At 40.5% G+C, this 23,288-nt stretch overlaps 1 protein-coding gene across 1 annotated transcript in view; it reads right to left on the bottom strand.

Moving 5' to 3' along the window:
* The window catches only part of SPTLC1 (serine palmitoyltransferase long chain base subunit 1), a 36,669-nt gene that overhangs the window by 7,041 nt on the left and 6,340 nt on the right, over positions 1–23,288 (bottom strand). The window contains exons 2-12 of the mRNA XM_066613968.1: positions 22,848–22,955; positions 20,790–20,884; positions 17,250–17,343; positions 16,717–16,789; positions 12,582–12,714; positions 9,886–10,015; positions 9,148–9,237; positions 6,619–6,726; positions 5,167–5,262; positions 4,194–4,290; positions 2,455–2,509 (exon numbers count right to left, since the gene is read on the bottom strand). Coding sequence (XP_066470065.1) covers positions 2,455–2,509; positions 4,194–4,290; positions 5,167–5,262; positions 6,619–6,726; positions 9,148–9,237; positions 9,886–10,015; positions 12,582–12,714; positions 16,717–16,789; positions 17,250–17,343; positions 20,790–20,884; positions 22,848–22,955 — 1,079 coding nt within the window. The remainder of the gene's footprint in view (positions 1–2,454; positions 2,510–4,193; positions 4,291–5,166; positions 5,263–6,618; positions 6,727–9,147; positions 9,238–9,885; positions 10,016–12,581; positions 12,715–16,716; positions 16,790–17,249; positions 17,344–20,789; positions 20,885–22,847; positions 22,956–23,288) is intronic.

Genomic DNA, 23,288 nt, shown 5'->3' with positions numbered 1-23,288 from the left:
TCCATAGAAGCTGCAGGGGAAGAGCTTCCCCTTACCTTTCGTTGAGCCACTACAGAGCCCTATCGCGATGGATACAGCGCAAGTTTGGACTGCGCCCTAAACTGCTTAAACAGACAGCCCAGTTACAGATTAGAAGCAACTGTAGAATAAGCTTCCCATTTCCCCCGCTCGACTCAGTCTTTCCTATGTATCTCTTTGGACTGGTGCATCAGTACCCAAAATAAATACTTTGGATAACAGATGCACTTGACTATATGCAGTGGTAAAACAAGTAATATCATGCAAGTAAAGATTCCCTGGATTAGACCAGCAAGCAGCATATGTTTGATATGTGCTTATATAGTCATATATAGTTCCAGATAATCTAATGTGAGTATAACACTACATCTGGAAGTGGTTCTGGGTCTTAGCATGACTGTGCAGTTTTCTTAAAGTGGTCTTCTGTGCCCCACAAGTCCTTATTCTGGTTGCCAAATATTTTAAGAAAAACAAAATGTGCTTGTATGCTTAAGAGGAGTATGCTAAAGGGATGACAGAATGGGGGCCAGTGGAATTTTGTATGAAGAAGGTAAACATAGAACTTTATGAACAGCTTTGGCTCCTGCTTGATCTCAACTGCCAAGTATAACATGGCTAAGGATGACTTATAAAAGTGACTAAACTGAACTTCTAAATGAAAAATGGATAAAAATCAGTGACAATTGCTGGAACAGTAAAAGCATCTTTCCTTAGTTTACATTAGTCTACTACTGCTTCTTATGAGCGTCTTGGCTGCCCTCCATGTGAGAGATGGAGCTGCTTGTCATCTTGTGTGGGAGAACTGGAGGCCAGAAGTGAGACCAAACCAGGAAGATCCATTCTGAAATGTTGTTGGTTCTTGAAAGAAAGAACCTCTATAATTGTACAAATCCCCTTGAGGGATTTAGATATGCCTGCCTATGTAAACCACCTTGAATAAAGTCAGAGGGTAATTCGATGACCAGAAAGGCGGTATATAAATACCGAGTTGTTGTTATTATTATTATTATTATACCTAAATTGCCCCACCACAAATTCACAACCATAACACATTAACTGAAGGGCAAATAATTCAATTGAGGCTTAAAACCAATGTGATTCAAAACAAATATGGCACATCACAAACAGGTGCGGACAATCTGACAAGGTGGAACCTCAAATTCAGTTTAGTCTGATTGATGACTGCCATTAGGCAAGTTTCAAAATGGTTGTTTCATGCACTGGGCATGAATGTTTCAATCTGGAGAACACAAAATGTCCAGCAATTAAGCTCTTAAGCACAAAAGCTTCAGAGTGGAGTACTAGGCATGTCTATTCAGAAAACAGTCCTATTTTGCTCAGTGAAACATACTCCCCAGTAAGTGTGCAAAAGATCATAGCCTCAAGAAAAATTTTTAAAGGCAACTTTTGGCTACAAAATGCAAAACAGAGAAATGACTTAAAGTCTGTCAGAACTGTTAAATCTCTTGCTACCTAGAATAGTGCATAAGACCTGTTAAGTTAAAGGAAGATCATTATCAAGCTTTAGAAAAGATGACAATCAAATGGTGCAAATGGAACAATTATTAAATTCTTTTAAAGTGAGAACCTTTGAACAACAGCAATATTCAAAACTTTAAAACTTGCAGACTTTGGCCAAACAGTTGTGCTTTATAGTAAAGAGTACCTCTGAATTTCTAGAGGCTGCTATATCCAAGTTCCTTTTGTCAGTTACTTAAAATAAGCCATCATCTGACTCAAGGATACATACAGCTAAAGAGGAACAATAAGGAAAAAGTCAGACATGGCTCTTTCAGGCAAAAAGCCTGTTAGTGCTTACAGAGAACTTGGCTGTCAAGATGCCAAACATTTTTCTAAAGCACTGGTTCCCAACCTGGGGTACATGTACCCCCGGGGTACTTGCCAGGGCTTTTAGGGTTGATAACTTTCAAAAAGAAAAAGAACTGAATAATGGTGAGAAAAGAGAAGTTGGTATTAGAATGCTTTGTGGGGCTGGCAAGGCAGGAAAGAAGGCAGCTAGTTGGCTGTGAAAGCTCCACCAAGTGCTAGTTTCTGGTCATCAATTTGTGTATTATCAGATATGGATTAGTTGTTGAAAACATATAAATCTGAAATAACAGCAACTACTTTAATTACAAACATTCTGCTAATATGAGGGGTACAATTTATGGAAATGGGCTACCAAGGGGGTGTAAAAAGTTTGGGAACCACTGCTTTAAGTGATCATCAATGTAGGAAAATATTGGGAATTTGGCACAATGGAATCTAGGCAACAATGTACCAACACAAATACAGACAGAAGAGTAAAATATGGAATTAAGAGCTCGAACTACAATACTGTTTCTTAAACCACACACACTTTTAAACATCTGAACAAAGATGAAGTCATTTTCTGTACAAAGCAAGTTTTAAGTAGTTAACAAAGTATTCACTTACCCTTGTAAGGCCTTATGCATTCGCTTGCATTTTTCTTGTAAAATCTGAAAGATGCCTAAACCAAAAAACACAAACACACTTTTGCAGTCTTGGTATCCCAAACTGAGACAGATTAAGTTTAAACAGCTGTTTACAACTTGAATTGGAGTTTGGCCAGGCCACTTCCACCAATCTGCTCATCTACCACTTCAGGGGTCATAGGGGAAGTTGCAGAGAAAATAAACTCTCTCAGCTCACAGCCGCACAAATGTAGAGCAACAGATTCTGCCCAAGGCTATGGAGAACAGATGACAGGCACCCCAGAGAAGAAGAGGGAGAAAGATCTTCTCACAGAAGGAAGTTGGTAGAGAAACATATAAGCATGACAACCAAGAAATAGGACTTTTCCACTCATAAGAGACATGTGGACAACCATGACATGCAAAAAGACTGTAGGAACCAATAGAGACAAGTCGACCTTGCAGCAACATGCCAAAACCTCTCCATGTCTGCAGAAAGAGACAAGATTACAAAATAATCTAGGCCTCTACAGCAGCATTTTAATTTACTGGAAAAGAGCAGCATATACTGTCTTTTCACTAAGGGCCCAATCCTATCCAATTTTCCAGTGCCAGTGGGGCGTGCGCTGCATCTTGTGGTGGAGAAGCAGTCAGTGAGGCCTTCTCAAGGTATGGGAACATGTGTTCCCTTACCACACGGTTGCATTGTGATTACACTGGAGCTCAAAAGTTGGATAGGATTGGGCCCTAAGTCAGCTAAGGAGGCACACTGAGCTATTTATAAGGATTCATAGCAAAAGTCATCCATATCCAGGACAGCATTTTTACCTTCTCTGGTAGCTGTGAGGACTAGAAACTCACTAGGAGTCAAGACACAGTACTGCACTTGAACTAATCATCCATAAAATGCAGGGTACTAAACTTTTCTTCTTTCTTTCATCTCACCTGAGAACGGTCAGCTCCTTGTGGCTGGCTTGTGAAACTGGATTTGTTCACAGCGGAAGTAGGAGAAAGACTGCCACCAGAGATAAATGGAAGGTGTCTCTTAGCCTACTCTCCAGCCAACTGTTTCTTAAAGAACCTGCCTCCTAGCTAATGGATCAGAAAGCTGAGTCCAAGAAGAAATGGCCAGCCACCAATTTGAATACTATTATGTTACTTGCTTTTTCCAATGTTGCCTAATAATTCCCAGCACAGAAACTGCATTTTGTACAGCATACCTGACATTTTTAATCTCTCTTCTGATATTCACAACCAATGTTCTCCTTTTATATTACGTTTTCTTTTTCAAAATTAAAAGTGTCATAATATGATGGCAGCATTAGGAATATAGATTTTGTTGGCATCAGTATCTCTCTGAAATATTGTATGCATTGCCCTGCAATTATAAAGATTATTTTCTTCTACGTGTTATCCAGTTACCCACTTTGTGAAGAGCTTCTAAGGGATTTCCTCAGTCTGCCTGAGTTTTCCCTATCTCAGTTTAGCATCCTCTTTGCCACCTCACTGTAATGCCTCCGTATAGTTTAATATCACCATAAAGACAGAACTCTTTATTATTTAAAAAATGTAAAGTGTGGACTGACAACTTAAACAGTTAATGTGAATTGTAGCTGCGATGAATCCAGTAAGTCCATAGAGGAATGGATTTGAGCCTGTATCTCCAAATCTCAATGACTTTTCAAAACACTGGTTGCTATTTTCACTTTAAAAAATGTTCTCATGTTTTCAAAGACTTACCAGGGTTCTCTTCCATGATATTGAGGGCCTCAATAGCAGCAGCAGCTAGGAGGGGAGGCAGAGATGCTGAAAAGCAGTATCCTTGTCCAGATAATCTCTAGTGGGGGAAAATGGCACTGAATACGCAAAATTCCAGCTATCCTTAAGTCATATGAATAATCTGACAAGCCAATCTGAATTTATTTTGATCTTTACTTGCCCGGCCCCAAGACCTAATTTGCTTTTATATATACATTGGCAACAGCTATAAAAGTGTTTAGGCCAGCATTTCATGGAAACTGTTTCCAAATCACTTGGTCTGGAGCCCAAGTATGCTGTAAAATTCTGTTGCATTACTGTAAGATTGTTTGTAGGCGACAGTCATAATTATTGCACTAGGACACCTCATCGCCAGGCCTGGTCCTTGAAATCCTCTCAGGCCCATTCTGCTGTTTGCAGTCTCAGTTCAAGGAAGAGCAATTCAGCAGTCCAGCACCTCTCAGAAGGGGCTTAGCCAATGTGTTGAGAGAGAAGAAGAGAACTGACTCTTCTTGGGTCTCGCACTCTCCTTCTCTACAACCATCCTGTTGCCACCCAAGCTACTAACACCTTTATCCACCAAACAGCTCATGTGTAGTCAGGAGAAAGCACCTCTTGCCTCATGGCCCATAAAATACTCTATTATATGCAGGAGATGCTGATCCATGTCTCCTGAATCTGCCACTAAGCAACACCATTCTCATTGGCTGCCATGGGGAGAAACCGAACCTGTCTATCCCAAAATCAATGAGCCCAGGAAGGTGGGAAGGCCCTGATTCCTGCACCAATCACAATGTTCTCTGGGAATTTATTTATGTTAATTCATTTTTAGCCTGTCTTTCTCTTTTAACGTAAGCACAAGACAGCTTACGATAAATGCAGACAGAAATAATAAAACTCAATTTAACTTCATAAGCTTGTATTATTTTTTGCATTGCAAGATTGTAAACTTTACCTGATGGTCAATTACAAAAGATCTTCCACAGCAAAATCCTCCAATAGAGGCCAGTGAATTTTCCATGTTGGCACTTATCAGATCAATATCATCGATCTATCGCACAATTTAAAAAAAAATTATGAATTAAGAATATGGGGTTAATTGAACAATCTCAGCTTCAGCAAGGTAAACATTTGATTTTGTTACAGCCCTCATTCACTGTGAAGTGCAGAGAAAGACCTAAATAAATGGTTATTCCAAATTTAAAGTAGGCAGCTCACATAAGCCTACTTGACAAATAATATGAAATGTGATAAAATTACAGTTATGAACATCAGGATTTATAAGTAGTATCAAATAGTTATAGAAGTACCAAAATGTAGACATAACAAATAAAAGAAATGGCAATGGTTTAGTATTAAAACTGCATGTTGTAAGTTGCAAAAAGTAAGATGGGAAAGATCAAGTATTTAGGCCAGTGACCTGAGATCTGCACATGCAAACAAATTTTCCCACTGCCTTTTTGATACAGTAGCCATCTGGGCCCCTGTAAATCAGCCTGGGAGAGTCATGCTCCCCAGAACAAGAGGCCACAAAGTAGAGAAGGCTGCAGAATTAAGAGATCAGTAAAAATCCATCACAACCACCAAGAAAACCCCTGCCCCTGGGGGATTTCACAGAAGTTAGGAAGTCAACTTTAGGTGGCAATTCTATCCACACTTACCTAAACCCCACTGACTATAATGATACTTACTTTGGGGTTAACATGTATAGGATTGGAAACTTAGTTCCCTCAACATACCCACAACTGAGACAAAACACAAAACAAAACCCTGCAACTGTGCAAACTGTAAATGACAAGATAGCAGATACAAGCAACACCCAATACAAACTTCTTGTGTCCGTAACAACACCACAGGCAACATAATTTTAAGCTTCTCATTTGTATCTAAATAGATAACAATGAATAAAATATATATGAAGCTATTCTCAATACAATTCTGAAATACATTTACAGTGCAATCATATGCAGGTCTATTCAAAAGTCAGCCCCAATGAGTTCAAGGATACTGACTCCCAAGTACGTATAGTAGCCTTAATATACTTGATCAGTCTAAACTGATTCTTGTTGGATTCAGAAAAGTAACAAATATGCGCACACACAGGAAAGGTGCAATTAATCATTTTAAGGAAAGAGACTGCAACTATTTGATGATGCTTTATTGATTGCTTCTGGTAATAACTACAGGTGAGATTAATGGATCTATGCAAAACCAATCATTCCATTAATTGATTACCCAAGAGAAATGACATAAAATACAAGACTGCTAGCACACAATTTCTGTAAATCCTTAAATGGCTGCAAGGCTATTGATACAAACCAAAGATAAATGTTTAGTGTGTCGTCGTCCCCCGCCCCACTTTCCTGGTGTTAAAAACCATTTTCACGCAAGGTAGCCATGCGCTTACCTTGATTCCAAAGTGTTCTGTGACACCACGGCCATGTTCTCCCAGTACTCCAAAGGAAAGACTTTCTTCCAAAAATATCCTCACTTTGTACTTGTATTTCAATTTTACCTGCAGATATATTCAATTTACAAGTGACAACCCAATATAAGATTATCAACTGCTTGGAACAAGGGCTAAATTGAAGCATAATTCAAGCATAAATTATTATTCAAGCATAAATAATCAAGCTATTCCTACTATTGGAAGTAAACGCCATCCTGATACTTAACTTTTATGCATTTTAGTTCTTACATATCTGCTAACATATAGAACATATATTCACACTGATCATAAACCAGATACAACCTTTGGTGCCTTGCTGATTATCTTTCAGAACCATTTTAACAATCCTGTTTCATGGAAGACTTTTGGGATCAGGACTGAGAGAGAGAGTGATGAATGTGCGTGCCGAAACAGCTGTTGCAGCATCCTATATGCTACAGGGCAGCCAACAGCGGCTCTTCGGGGGAAGAGGATTTTCGTCCCCTTCCCCTGGGTAGGGGAAGTGGCCCAGAAATGGGGCTACTTGATTCTGCGGCAGCCCTTGGTGCAGCCCAAGTCATCATTCCTGGAAAATTTATATTACATTCTGTATTTAGTCAATTAACAACTGACGCCACAGGTTTCATTCTAAACCAGGGGTGCTCACACTTTTTTGGCTCGAGAGCTACTTTGAAACCCAGCAAGGCCCGGAGATCTACCAGAGTTTTTTTACAATGTTCGCGCCATCATAACATATTACATTTATGTGTACAATGTATGTTGGTGTACCTTGAGCCCCACTGAGTATAACAGGACTTACTCCTGAGTAGACATGCCTAGGATTAGACTGTGAGGCTGCAATCCTAGCCACACTTACCTGGGAGTAAGCCCCATTGAGTACAATGGGCCTTACTCCCGGTGTTTCCTCCCAGAGGCACCTGAAGGGGAGGGTCAGCACTCCGCGATCTACTCATTTTGCCTCGCGATCTACCGGTAGATCGCGATCCACCTATTGAGCACCCCTGATGTATGTATTTACCGCCTTTCTCCGTTGTTTAGACAGCATTCAAAGTGGTTTACATGGGTAGGGAGGTCTAAACCACCATTTTTCAATGGGGTTTTTACAAGTATATTCTGTGAATCACAGAATCCTAGTCATCAGGTGTTACCTATCACAGTGTGGTTATCTCCTCTGGGTCTGTGCCATCAAGCTTCAGTAGGCACCCCTGTTCTAAACAGTCATAATATACAGGCCATAAAATAAAGTTGAAGAATTCAAGTTATGCAGAGCTACCCAAGATCCATTTCTCATTTTCCGCAGTCCACCCATTCCATAGCTACAAAGCTAGACTTGAAAGCATCTGCACTAAGAGAGGACAATTCTATGACAAAAATCACAAAAGATTCTGTGACTTCTATAAACTGTGCAGATCAATCACATCTGAGAGCATAATTTATTTGGTTTTATTTGTCACATGCAAGAGAGCAATAAGCTATGCAGGCATCCAAGGTGCTGTGTTCCAACTGCTGAAAAACAAAAGCAGCCTCATCCCTCTCCCAGCACCAAAGCTTCTAAGACTTCAACAGCTCAGAAGTGCTAAAAATTTGTCTTATGACTCTTATTATGAATTTTGGAACTTCTTTGCACTGGTGCACATACAGAGTCCCTTAAAAAAACTCCTTAGTCTATAAATGTACAGAGTTCAAAAGCTGAGTGTCAGGATTCACAGTGTTTATTGTAACTATTTGTAACTTCAGCGACACCGAAAACAGCTGCCGCCAGATCCTGCGCACCTTGGGCTACTGCAGGCGGCACCGCGGGAGAAGGGGACTTTTGTCCTGCAATGGGGCTACTCACTTTACGGCCAACCAAAAGGCGTATCTCCCGGCATGCCTCCTGCCCCCCTCTCTCCACCCTCCCCACGCCTCCCTTCTACCGGGAATGCCTCCTCCCCACTCCCGCTTACCGTGCCACGGTTCAGCGGTCCATAAGACAAGTCCGGCGCTAGCCCAGCACTGGCCGGCACTGGGCTAGCACAGGCGGTAGCCCAGCTGTGAGGCTCGCAAACGTGCCTTGTGGCACGTTTACGGCAGTACGTGGTGGCATGAAGCTGCGGCGCCGAGCCCAGGATTGGGCTCTTAGTACACACATTGTAAATTATTCAAATATAGTTATTTTTTAATCCCTTCCTGGTTGGCCAGCAGGGGTAGGACAACGGAACATAAGGACAAGATACATAATTTATAAGAACCACTCCACTGGGAATGGCAGTTCCTCCCTTGACATTGCTACATTCTATTTTTCTGACTCATTATTCACTGTCCCACTGGATACTCGGGTGGTGGGGCAGAGGGAAGGAGATCCCAAAATTCCTATGTACTAAAGATGAAAATGCCTCACTACCAGTAAGCAACAGAGTGGCTTTTTTTTAAAAAAAAAATTGTTCTTTCACAGCATGCAGTGCCTAGTCCATATTAAAAATAGATGCTTAAAAATAAATTATTTACCAGTTCTGGAAGAGGACATATGTCTCCAGTGTTAACATACAAACCCTCCACCACAATAAACCTTCGGGTAACACGGGCTTTCCGGGGATTCTGCAAAGAAACAAATCAGTTCAGTCTGTCAATACTTGGTAGCAGCCATTTGTTGGACAGCAACTTGTTTTGATTATTTTTTTAAATGCCTTCAAAGGCCCATGGAACAAAATCTCAAATTTACACAACCCAAGTCAACTGCAACAATCGCACTTCCAATGAGGGCTTTGGGGCCAATCAAACTTAGGGTTTAAGCATTTTTTAGCATTTTAAGCATTTTAGTAAACTTTCTAGATGGTAGAAATGCTTAATGCGATTTTAATCTTAACTTTCTCTATAGAGAACAGTACATGCTCCAGTTATAATATCTTAACTGTTCCAATACAGATTTTGTCAACAGACGTGCTGTGAGAAAACTGCACTTAAGACAGGAAGAAACAGAGGAACTATGTATCTATGATTCTCCTTGTAGATTTCTCCTCTGTTTGTTAAATTACATCACTTTCTCCCTCCCTTCCCCTGTTCTAAACAACACAATCATCGTAAATGAAACACAGCAGTCATTTGAAACATATTTCAAATGTTAAACAGTATTCAGCTTTCAGAACTACTTAGAAGAAAAAATAATGAGCAATGAAACAGTCCAAAAATGCTGCCTAGTTAAAAAGTACAACCTACTGCACATGGATTTGTTCAAAAGAACTGTACCTTTAGATCTTCAATCTCCTGATTTTTAAGCAGATGCTCAAGGTCAGCCATATCATTATGTTTAAAAAACTTAATATTACTTCTTGATGCCTGTAATCCTTTCTGAATGGCAAAGCAGGCGGCTTCATCGCTGTAAATATACAGAGTTTTGTTAGATCACCCTTAGCTTAGCAGAACATAGTTTAAAATGCCTTTTAAAGGCTGATCTCCTTTCACAGCATACTTTATACATGGCTGTTTAATAATTTTTTTTGTTCCCAGCTGCTGATGTGAACAATAACAGTACAAAATATCCTTCAAACTTAAGAACCAAAATGTCCTTTTGAAAAAGGAGAGCTTTCATAAGACATCAAAAAATCAAGCAAGAGAGGGAATGGAGTGAATCTTCTTAGGTAGGGAGTTCCAAAGTCTTTCAACCACTGCCAAAAAGATCCTATCCTAGGTGATGTTCCTCCACACCCAACAGCAAAATGGACCCACAGCAGGGCTTCCAAAAAAGATTTTTCACATATGGCAGTGGTTCTCAACTTCTTCAACTGGCAGCTCCCTTGACCTACTGGGCCATTGGCCATGGCTCCCTAATAGGGCTAGAATCCTATACATTTATAGGGTAGCAGGTTTTTCATGAGGATTCTGTGGCTCCCCTGGCTGGTTTCCAGGGCTCCCTGGGAGCCATGGTTAACAATTTGGGAACAAGATATATGAGTACATTCATGTGAGAGAAGGCAGCCCCTGAGGTCTTCTGGATTTAGGTTATTTACAGTGTCAAAACGTCAAACACAGCACTTTGAATTAGAACCAGAAATTAACTGGAAATTGATGCCACAATTAAAATTCTTCATGGTCTGCTTCAATCAACACTCCTGTGGCAGAAACCTGAATTGGTGGTCTCTGAAGTCTTTAACTGGTCCATAAGACAGCAAGTGACATCCATAGTATACTGCTAGCTCCACACCAGCACAAGACATCTGCCCTCTCAGAGTCCTCCCTACCACTGCTGAGGACCTGCGGAACTTCAGGAAAGCATGGAATGGAATGTGATAGGAGGAGAAAATATCCAGAAGCTGTGAAATGGAATCAGCAAAGCCGATTCTGGATATTTTGTCCCTCCCCCTGCAGCCTTCCACACCACATCCCAAGCCATTGCCTCCAGGACTTCCAAACAGGCCTCCAACCTTCAGTAGTGGTTGTTCATAGGACTTCAGTGAGGGGGCAGGGAAGATGCCTCATGCTGGTACTGGTTGGGCCAGCAGCATAGTATGGATGGCATCCAGTGTGAGCAGCCCAGTTAAGCCTGCTCCAGACAAGATTTCTTTCTAACATTACGCAAATCTATTCTAACTACTCTTGTCAACTGGACTTCTTGGATTGGCTAACCCAACTACAACCTATGGGATACTGGCAAAGCATTTGAACAGCTGTTAGTAATTTATTTTGAAACATCAATTGATAGTTAAAACCAAGTAGTCATTTTAAAAGCATTTCATAAGTGATTAAAACTGCACTTTAACAAGCATTTTAAAACAGCATCAAGACTCAGCTTTGAAACTGACAAGATCAAATAAGCGATCTTAAGTGAAGCACTGATTTAAATCAGTACGGAAAAAGTGTATAGGTACATTTTCTTAACAGTTGGAGAGGAGTTCCCACCTCCTTCTAAGAAAAGTCCTACCAAGGAGTTTTTACAGTGCTTAATAGATCCGTCACATTTAATAATAAGATTGGTTTTTAAATCAAGATTGAAAGCTGATACACACTCATTAAAACAGATAATAGATTCCTCTAGTTCAACACATGGAAATAGCTGCTGTTGTTTTTTTTCTGAATAGCATCTTTCCTGAGTATGAAATTACACAGAGAATAAGTGGGTTGTACATAGTAATTGCTAGCAGCAGATAACTCCTCTTAGGATTGCAGGAGCCAGGAAAAGTACTGATGCAATAGAAGAAATTATTGCTGTCAAATCTGTGACATGCTTTACTTTACAAACTGATCGGGTCACATGGCTATTCCTCCTCTAGACCTAGAGGTAGTCAGGATTGGGAGTGGGGGAGACACACTACTTCCATGAGTACTTGCACTGTACCCTAACCCACTTTGGAAATCCCGCCCATGAACATTCATAGTCCAAGCCTGCATGTCTTTTGTAACTACTTTTGGGGCTGAATTGGCTTTGAGCAAATGTGATCAAAGCAGGAAGAGAGTCTCTGGCTTAACAGAAGTGTTTTCTTGATTTTCAAGAGGACGAAAAGGCTATTTACAAAACACTCTGTCCACCCAAGATTCTACCATACATGGAAGGTACTTGCACACCGAACATGTGAACCAGCAATCACTGTCATAGAAAGAATAGTCATGATTTCAGAAGCACTTTCTCAAGTTGTTGGAGTCACAAGAATTGCTACTGGCACAGCCACAATTATTTGGTTCATATGTTCCATGCATGCAAGCACACAGCCTAGGATGCTGGATAGGGATTTTCCAGCAGTATCCTGCAAGTTGGCCCTAAGATTATTATCTGTTCTAAGCTGTGAGATGGTGCCTTCAAAAAGAAATTAAATTTTACCTCAAACTTTCAAAAATCACCCATTCATTGGCATCCTTCAGTGAATGGGTGGTGACAAAGACAACTGAAAAATATCCTCCAGATTTTTTTTCCTCTACAATATCAAGATTACATGCAAAAGATTACATACACAAATACAATGTCTCCTCGTTTTGAATAGGCAGGAATAGCACTGGCAATTGTAGCAAATCCATATGAATATATGATAGCTTCCTCTGTCTTCATAAATTTGGCGAGCCGGTCTTCCAGTTCCAAATGTACATCTGTTTGAGAATTACAGTTGATGCATTTATAACTGAATGCTTGTTTTAAAAAAATAATTAACACAAAAATCAATTCAGTTTCAGTCATGCCTTTGATATTAGTGTAAAACATCACTCTACTCCGTAAATTTATTTGAGGAAACTGAAAAAAAGGAAGGCAGCTCTGACCAGCAGTCTATCACTCTACCAGATGTTAAGCACTTTAGTTTCTGATTGAATTGTCTTTAAAAGGGACCTAAATGCTATATGTTAATAGCAACTCAACTGTACTGAAATACCTATCTGAAATACTGAAACACGAAGGAAAAGAGATTACTGAAGTGGGCCTTTGGAGGAAAACTAGTTCAGTCTTTTAAAATGGAGGGAAACAATAGTGTGCTTCAGAGGCTTGTTCAGAAGCTGTTAGATAATTTTATTGGTTCTGAGTTTTACAGAGCATTCCAAATGCAGTTCTCCAGACTGTCTAAAACCTAGTTGAACCAAAAAAAGCAATCAGGGGAGTTAAATCTCTTCTCCAGACACTCGCTCCTTTCTCTCATGTCTGTTTTTTCAATGTTCAATTTTTCCCTCATTCACCCTCCTCCCTGCCTTTCCACCTTCTAACCATTTTGTTGAACTTCTCTCTTGTGCAGACTGTCCAGCTGAAACATTAATTTCTTCTAGGATTTCCTTGGTATTACTTCATTCATTCATTCATTCATTCATTCATTCACCAGCTGCAATTCTAATCTAATTGCAATCCATGTGCACAATAATTTTAGCGTGAAATACAGGGAACAAGAAAGTTGAGCATGGCTGCACCAACCATACGCTCAACAAAGTTCTGTTTCCCCCATCCATCTGCCAATACAAGCAAATGGGGGGATATGGTAGATAATGTGAAGCAGCCCTGCAGCAATGGGAGGTCTGTGCATGTCTCCAATGTCTCCTTCCCATTCTCCCACCAAAAGCAAGGGCAGGGAGAGAGACAGAGCTTTACTGAGCCCTGGTAGATTCCTTCACATTTGGGCACTGTGCCCACCTGGATTGCATTTATACTTTCCTTGGTATGTAAAATATTTCTCTGACCTACCAAAATTAGAATAATCACTTCCTTTACAGCCTAGAAAAATCATGTCAAACCATCATCTGAAACCAGTCCCCGGTCATCTGCAGATATTTGGGGCTTATGGAAGGGTTTGTGTCTGTGTGTGTGCAGCAGTAATGAGGACTGCCAGTTTCTCCAGCCAAAGATCTGCCATCCAGCTAAACCATCAAAAAACAAACATGCCAAAGTCTATCAAGGCAAAACAGGATGACTAGCATTCCTGAGGGAATTAAATATTAAATTCTAAAGACAAAGGCACCGAAAGCTTAGATCTTACATTTCAGATATTTCTACACACATTGTTACTACCAGCCTAAAACATAAGGAAATACCAGAAGCTAAGAAGATGGTATATACATTTAATCCTCTACCATAGGAAGAAATTTCATTCACCCATACTGAAAACCATATGGCTTTGAAGGGGGGAAAAAATCTGTTATCTAGAAAGGGGATCAAGGCAAAACAATGTAGATTATCGTAAGGGTTAGAGTTTCACCACAACTCCCTATCTTCCAGTAATTAGAGGGAGTTTTACTCCCATCTAAATGGTTAAGAGAGAAAGGGCGGAGGGGGAACGAAAGAAGAGGAAACAGTCTTATGTGTTGTAAGCTATCAACTCACAATGCCAAAAAATGTCATTGATAAGATGAACAGTTTCCTTCTGAAATCTGAACAATCCCAAATGGACCCCTGGAAGCATTTCCAACCCTCAGGTTTAAAACACCAGGGAGTCTAGCACTTCCAGAAAGTTACACCACGAGGAAGATCAACCAAATGTTTAGGTTCGCTGTATTGCTGTCTACATCACGCTCTGCAGAGACAGAAGAGGAATGTGAAACACCCTCACATCCTGTGATTAAACACAGACCGAGAGTTTCAGAGCAGGATTTGTGTTACAGAAACCCTTTGCTTGAGGCTTAGGATTCAAACCTCTTGATTACTGCACAGATAGAGTATGCCAGGGGCTCTGCAAACACAACCCTGTAGACAAGAAGCACTCCAAGTGTTTCCTCCAGAAATCAGACTGCCCTCTGGTGGCTTCTTTAAAAGTTAGTCTTTATTACAACCAATGCTTCCATCAGGATGTCCTAGCTGGATGTCCTAGACAATTCTGGGAGCCTGCAGGCAAGGATGAGGGAGAAGTATGACTCTTCAAACAAGTTTAAGACATTACCCAGATAGGATTCCATGTATCCCACTTATAAGGAAGTCAAATTCTGCAAACAAAACCAAGCACGCACACTGAGGAAGTCAGAACTTCCTGAAGCAACCAGATTTCATAATATTGCCGCCTCGGGCATTTGCTCCGGAAAAGGAAAGGCGGGATAAAAATCTTTTAAATAAATATCGTAGACAGATTTTCAACTTTCTAAACAGAGACAGCATGATGGGTAGCAGCACAATGGAGAAAGTCAGAGCTTCAGAAAGGTAAGGGAAGCTATGAGAGATGAAGAGTTTAGAAGCTGTTTCCAAACACTGCCTTCACAGCCAACAGCTCAGGGAATACAGAAAGCACTTCACATGAATTAACATGATGTACTCTTACAACTAGGTAAACATTATCCTCATATTGTAGGCAAGAGGGAGTGGCTTGCCTATCGCCTCTTGGGAGGCATAAGTTTAGAAGCAGGGAAGTCACAGTGTGAAGCTCTGTCTTCACCATGACACTACACCTGGTACCGGAGCACTAGAGCTCCTGTAGATAGGAACAGCCAGAAATATTAAATCACAGGCATCCTTTTCTAATAGCATTTGGAATCCATAACTGTTTACCTGACGTGCCAGAACTGCACGTCAAGTAAACAGTTCAAGAGGCAGGCCAAATAGCAGCCCCTAGGCCAGTCGTTCCCAAACTGTGTGTCAGGACCCACCAGTGGGTTCCGAAACTGGCAAGCTGATAGCTGACAAGAAAAATTACTGTGTTGAATGGAAAGCGAAAGGAGCAGCATGTGCACATTTATTCATGAATAAGCAACTGTGCCTTGGTCCACTTTGAAGGGCAGGATCATGAAAGGCATCACTAGTAGCCACTGACTGACTTATCTGCCACAGATCTGTCCAACTCCATTTTAAATCCATCCAAGCTAGTGGTCACCAGTACATTGTGTGGCAATTAATTTCACAGACAAATTAAGCACTGTGTGAAGTACCACCACCACCTGAAAGATCAGTGCACAGGCAGCAAGCAATCCTGGTTTCAGTGTTGCAATGAATCATTTCGCTGTAGTGAGGCCTGCCTGAACTCGCATAGAGAATCCTGGAGTTGGAAGCAGTAACTAAGAATACAGTGAAACGTTTAATTATAGAAGACGTTGTGCCCCTACACATGACATCGAGCCTCTCTCTCGCTTCTATTCCTTCCTCCCCAAAACAATTCCCACCCTCACCTTTTCTGTGGTCTTTGGTACAATTCCTTAATCCTCCACTTCTACTGAAACTAATCATAAATATATTCAACTGAATAGATCTGAGTAAGGGGCTTTCAGGTGTGGGAGGGGGAATAGGATCTGGCAGCAACCTCCTTTGCCATCCTTGCCCCCTTCCCAGGCCTGAACTGCTCTCCTTCCTGCCCTTCCCAAGCCCAGTTTGCCCCAGGCCACCTTCTCTCTGCCCGCCCGGAACAGCTCCCCACAGCTTGGTAGGATACTTACCACTGATGGCCCCTGGGTTCTTCTGAATAGCAGAGGCCAGCATCTGGCCTCCGTGCTGGCACCTCTGTCCTTCTGGCAACCACAAAGTGCCTTACGGCACTTTTGCAATGACTGTCTCCTGGGCAGTGCAAAAGAGACCAGCGCTGGCCTGGGATTGATCGGGCCCTAAGTTATGAACATATGCTTCCCACATTGTTCACGTGAACTTAAGGTATCAGTACCTATCATAATGTATAGTACAATAGTGAAGCATGGTATACTTACCAAAAGTGCCATAAAATCCTCTAGGGCCGCAAGTGCCGACACCATATTTTGCCAGAGAAGCCTGGGCTGCATTCTTTAAAGAAATACAAGCAGAGGAAACAGTTTTAAAACATAATACTACAGTACAAATGACATATCTTAACATCCAGTTCTGCAAACAGAAAGAGGAAAATTTTACTGGGAACCAAGTATGGTTACATCATGCCCAGGAAAAGGTGTGAATGTATCCATCTTACTAGTGAGGGTACGTATATAAGGGTTCACAGTAGCTTGAAATATGTTGGTTCTAGTTGGGGACGAATGAGATTTAGGTATCCAAACACAAAAATTAAGAAAAACCCAAAGCAATTTTGCCTTATAGCGACAAAATGCCTCACTGTCGTTGGAGCCAGTAACTTATTTGGAATCTTCACAAGAAATTTCTGTTGCAAATAATAAATCTCTACTATCACAAAAGAATGAAATCTGGGTAGACAATTCACATAGCCACAATGTTGTGAAATTGTAAGACTGACGGATTACATTTCACTTACCTTAACCCTTTCATTATCCAGAAGTCCAAGAAAATTAAATGATGCAAAGTTAATGCATTCCTTGCCGTTCACAATAATGTTATGAGTTGGCGGCCTAAAAAAAATGAACAATTACACACTTCCAGTGCAGGTTTTGGAAGCCGCTGCAAGTCAAATCCATGAGTTTTGAACCCACGGGTAAAGAGGGTGGATCTGCATTTGTCCACTTCTGCTGTTAATATCAACTATGGACAGCCCAACCGTAACCAGAGTTGGAGAAGTGGGGCCACCTGATCAACACCGTATCCAGCACTAGGACTGAGCAGGTTGGAGGTCACCTCAGGGTAAGAGAACCAATGTTCCCTTACCCCATGTGGAGCCCCAGCCTGAGTAATGGTTCTAGTTGGATCTGCAGTAGTGAAATCACCAGCCCAAGACTAAGAAGCCCCACGTCAGGCTTTCAGGACCAGGAGGGGGATTAGGATACGGTGTATGTGGGTGCAGCTGATCCTGCCCCCCTTCCAGGTCTGAATCACCCTCCCCTCCCATCACCCTTCTGCAACTGCCCACTTGGCAGGAGCTTACCTGCTCCTTCGGGAGGTGCTCCTGAATTCAGCACCGGCAGATTGGCACAGGCCACTGGCACTGCTTACTTATCGGTTGCTGCAAATGTGCTTTAGGGCACATTTGTGACACTCTATGCAGGTCATTGAACAGAACTGGGCTGTAAGTCATTTTAGCAAAGCAACCTTAATATCACTAGCATATGTTCTGTGTCAAAGACAACAGCAATCCTAGCTGATGAAGTTATGCCTTGTACTTTTCAAGGAATGCTCCATTATCCTTGAAAAAAACTTGTATTAAAAATGTAATTTCAGTATTTCCTACTGTTGTCTAATAAAACAGTTATAGATATTATGCACAAACACTAAATTATAAAAGTAAACAACTTTTTAAAAGTATCCCTCAGGAAATCCTAGCGATCACTTTTCATGAAACAGATCCAAACAAGAACTTATTTAAAACCAGAAAAGAATTTCACTAAGTCAAAGATGCTGCTACCAATAGCAGTTGGATCTCAGAGAATTTCACAAATAATTCTGAAGGCAACAAACCATTTCTTACCACGTTGCTGACTTGGTTGTACATCACTTAAAATATGACATTTTTATTTCTTTCATTTTTTTTAACGGTTCTTACAATTATGCTGCTTTCAGAGAAGAAATGCAGCCCATAAATTTCAAAATATAAACACTATCTTGTACATGATATTCTTGTGGAAGCACCATCAATGCATATCAACAACAGAATACTTAGTGTATCATGTCAGTCCCTTTCCTAATAACTCCTATAAGATAATTAGCCTTTTTCACTGCTATCACACACGGATTTTCACTGATACATTCATCACAACCCAAATATCTTTTTTCACTGCAAGTTTGCAACCTATCACTGCATTCAAGGTTAGGATTTTTTTTAAGTGTCACTTTATACTTACTTACACTGATCCTCGTTTATCATTTTGTTGTCTATACATTTAATTTGAAAAATGCCTTTGAAGCGCTTGAAGCTCTTCAGAGCTCTTCAGAGCCTGCAGTTTCATCATCCTGAATATCTGATATCATTTACAAACCTGGCTACCACACTGTTCACCTCTGATTCCAGATTTATGAAAAAATGGAAAGCACAAATCCTAGTACAGGTTTAGGGACACTACCGCTGCCTTCATTTCCAGAACCGACCATTTATTCCTACTTCCTGTTTCCCAATTTTAACCAGACACCAAACTATAAGACAGCCTATCTTATTACATGACTGAGGACTAAAGCCAATTCAACATAGTTCTCGTTGTAATAACTCAGACAAGCACAATGAATTCCTCACAGGTAGTCAGTCAGCCACATAATCCGTTTCAAATCACGTACAAACCTCTGTTCAGGATTTCACACATATGAAAGCTCCATAAATACTTTTAGCTCTCATATTAAGAGGTACTTATTTATTCTGCAAAAGCAAAATAAATCACATTTCTTTTTATTTGCTGGTTAAAAAAAAGGGAAGTTTGATTTCTATATGGGCATAATTACATGTATCACTTTCATTTATTGCAACAAGCCAACAAGTCTACCACATATCATAGTCATTTTATAAGCTCCCTGAAGGAAAAGCAGAACAAAAATGTAATAAATTAGTAAGTTATTATACTCAAGTCATATTACTCAAACCTTCCAGGAGATAACGTAATGAATTCAAATTACTGGACAACTTATATCAGCTTGTACGAAATTACTCTGAGAATGATTCATAGCAGGAAATACTAATCCCAGGAAGTGGAAATGCAATACAGATCACGTCAACCATAAATTCCAACAGCAGTATAACTGAATTATACTGAGTATATAGAGTACACTGAGTATATAGAGCAGTATAACTCTCTATAATTCAAGGGCTGTTCAGAAGCACACCAGACAAGTCAGTGGTTTTAGCTTTACAGAGAAGTGGGGTAACTACAAGACTGATTTTTCTTCCTCAACCTTAAGGTGCCTTTATACATTTCCTTGATATCAGGTTTCCCTGAACTCACTGGGACTTAACTTAGAAGTGACATGCACATCATTTGACTTCATGTACTAAAATGGAGTATCAGTGCATTTTCAAACATAAGTTCAGATTTAATAATAGATATCTAAAGTGTATTGGGGTATTTGTTTGGCAGGGGAAAGGGAGAGAGAGAATGAAATCTTCCTGAAATATGAAGGACATCATTACAAGAAGGTAATTAAAACACATCCTAGATCAAAACTGCTTGCTTTTTTTTTGACAAGACCAAGGAACGACTTTCAATCTTTCCTCACTGAACACAGTTCTATTAATGTTTGTAAATAAAAAAACAAGCAATCTACTGCAGTATGCACAAGGCAGAAATCACCAAAATTTTGTGGCTTAACTACTGGATTCAGGAGTCCATAGTAACACAGGAAAAACATTCTGACTTTTGTTTGCTATCTTCTGAAATTAATTCAATTTATCAAGTTCAGCTCTGATAACTCAGAATAGCTTTTGTGAATTATTATTTTACCAGACAAGTTTGTGAAATCTATTAGGTTGTTTTATTGCAAATAAAGCAACTTAGGCCCAAATCTTAATCAACTTTCCAGCACTGGCATAGTTGTGCCAATGAGACATGTGCTGCATCCTGCAGTTGGGTGGCAGTCACAGAGGCCTCCTCAAAGTAAGGAAATTCTTGTTCCCTTACCTCAGAGCTGCATTACCCTTATATCAGTGCTGGAAAGAGGGCTTTCCCATGTTTTAGGCTTGCACCCTTAGCCTTTTATGTCTTTGTGCCTACGCAAGGTACTTCATAACTCAACTACAGAATTCTAATCCATTCCAATTCTCAAAGTTGCAAGAAGATTATCATAATGATTTTTTTAAGTGAACTTCAGTTCTAATTGTACATACAAAGAAGCAATGACTGGAAGCTATGGGATTGAATTTTAAGTAAGCATGTATAGGACTGGGATATAAACTGAATAGTACATTCCTGCATTCTGTATTTACCCTGTAACAACATTGTAGTTGAGAGCTGGATGATCTTTTGACACTGGAGGAACAAGAGGTTCTGGCTGCCATTCTTCGATCAATTCTTCCTTTTCCTAAAGCACACAGAAGCCAACAAATTAAGTTCTAGTAACTTTTAATTATGAAAATAGTAAAACACTGCTTGATTGTTGGTACATTTACTCAAGTCTTAGTAGAGACTAGGGGCCAAGTTTCAACTCATCTATCACACATTCTGACAAGACACTGTAATTCTGTTTATCAAAGAACACCCCAGTTTAACATGACAAACAGGTAATTTTCATTGTCACTTCCTATCTTGGGTACAAGTGTTTAAAACACTGAATTCAAAGGACAAAGAAAAGAGCATGAACATAGCTGAAAAGAGACTCAGGATATGACCTGGTAAACAAAACCAGTTATAAAGCAGCAAATGATTATCCTTAAGAGCCACCATCTTACTGGGAAGTAAAAAAAAACAACTGCTTTTCCATTTGTGAAATGTATGCTACAGTTTCCCAGGGCCCAACAGCATTAGACCTCTGAAGTACATTAGATACGCAGAGGCGTATCTAATGGCTCCAGCACCCGGAGCAGTGATGTCATGATGTCACACTGTGTCATCACTTCTGGGTTTGTCTGGAAAAGGAGGAGATGCTGGCGGCTGCTACTTCATGATCTGGCTGCTGCCCCCTATCTTTCTTTTGTGGGGGCTCCCCCTTGAAAAATCCTGAAGTTACAAAAGAGGGGGTGGAGTAAAATATTGTGCCCCCTTGGTGTAGCGCCCTTGGAGTAGGTGCCCCTCAGGCTCTGCCCTTGTTTACACCTCTGGGTACTTGTATTCCCTCCCATTTCAACATTAAGCCTCATCTTTAAACTAGAGATACTTTAGGATGGTGATTAAGGAAAAATGTTAAAGATGCAGCAGTGAAGGGCTGCAGCTCAGCAGCAGAACACATGCTCTATGCACAGAATGTCTCAGGTTCAATCCCTGGGATCTCCAGATAGAATAAAGAAATATTCCTGTCTGAAACCCTGGAGAGCTACATTTCAATCTTTACCTAAGGGTGCAATCCTAACCCACTTTCCAGCACCAACATAAGGGCAATGCAACTTGTGAGTAAGGGAGCAAACATTACCATACCTTGAGGAGGCCTCCGTGACTGCCCCCAACTGCAGGATGCCCCGCACATGCCCCGCTGGCACAGCTATGCCAGTGCTAGAAAGTTGGTTAGGATCGTGCTCTAAGTGAACCAAAGGTCTCATTCAGTTTAAGAGAGCTTCCTATGAATGAATGAGTCAGGAAGCTATCCAGCAGCCTGAAGGAAATGCTTCTTCATCAAGCTGCAACACTAACACAAAATTTATACTAGTGTGGTAATGGCCACTAATTTAGATAGCTTTTAAAAATGAATTAGAGAAAGCATTTATTCATAGCTGTTAGCAACTGGAATTTTTGTATTCAGAAACAGTATAACTCTGAGAAGCAAATAAGGGGGTCAAAATATAGAAGGGCTTGTCACCTTCATACTCTACTTATGAGCTTTCCCAAAAACTCTGCCTGCTGGTTGATGGCAGGAGATGCTGCACTAGTCCCTCTTTATCCCAGCAGTTGTTTGCTAGTGCCTCCTTTCAGGCTTTTTTATTTTTAATGCATCCTGGGCCAAACCTGGGAGGAGCAAGGAAACTCTGCAACCCAGAAGTGGGTCGCTGAGTGCTGAAATAGCTCTACAGTCTGGGAAACAGCACGGTTTGGCCATGCAAAGGTAGGAAATGTGATTTTAGCACCTTTCCCCCCTTTTTAAAGCCCTTTAAATAAGGACCCCAGTATCTGCAGAGGGTTCCAGAACAGAACCCCCATGAATACCGAAGTCCCAACTGTAATCTATACTATGGCACTAGGATATGGTTAAATCCCACTGACATCTATGGGACTTGCAAACATAACTACAATTACATGGAGGATTTTATTTCAGGCATTACAACCATCTAGTGTACTAAACCCCAGTTCTATGTTATAGGAATAACATGCGTAAAGACTGTTTTAAAACATCAAACCTTAGGTGTGAGGTCAGATCGCTCTTGAAGCTTGTATGTTTTGGAGAAAAGCAGCCTGATTATCCATAGGATTAAAATACCTTCCAAAATAAGATGGTAAGTTGGAGCCTATAAATTCAAAACACAATTGATTGCACATTAATAACTTCCCAATGACCAACATTCTAAAAACGTTATATTCATTATTTCTGCTATGCTTTTTTCTGCTACGCTCAACTTGCAGCATGGTTGAGATGAGCCACGAAACTTCATAAGATATATTAAGAGGGGCAGGACAGGAAATGATGAGACAGCAACTGAAGGAGAAATGCTTGATACAACCTTATGCCATAACTTTAAGGAAACAGAAGCATTCAATAGTTTTAAAACTGCAGTTCTAAAACTTGGACTTGATCAAACTAGAACGAACTTAAAAAGGTGTGACGTATTTGAATGGCATAC

This window comes from Tiliqua scincoides, chromosome 2 (genome assembly GCF_035046505.1).
Source record: "Tiliqua scincoides isolate rTilSci1 chromosome 2, rTilSci1.hap2, whole genome shotgun sequence".
Taxonomy (NCBI): domain Eukaryota; kingdom Metazoa; phylum Chordata; class Lepidosauria; order Squamata; family Scincidae; genus Tiliqua; species Tiliqua scincoides.
This window is presented reverse-complemented; position numbering and strand designations above follow the sequence as displayed.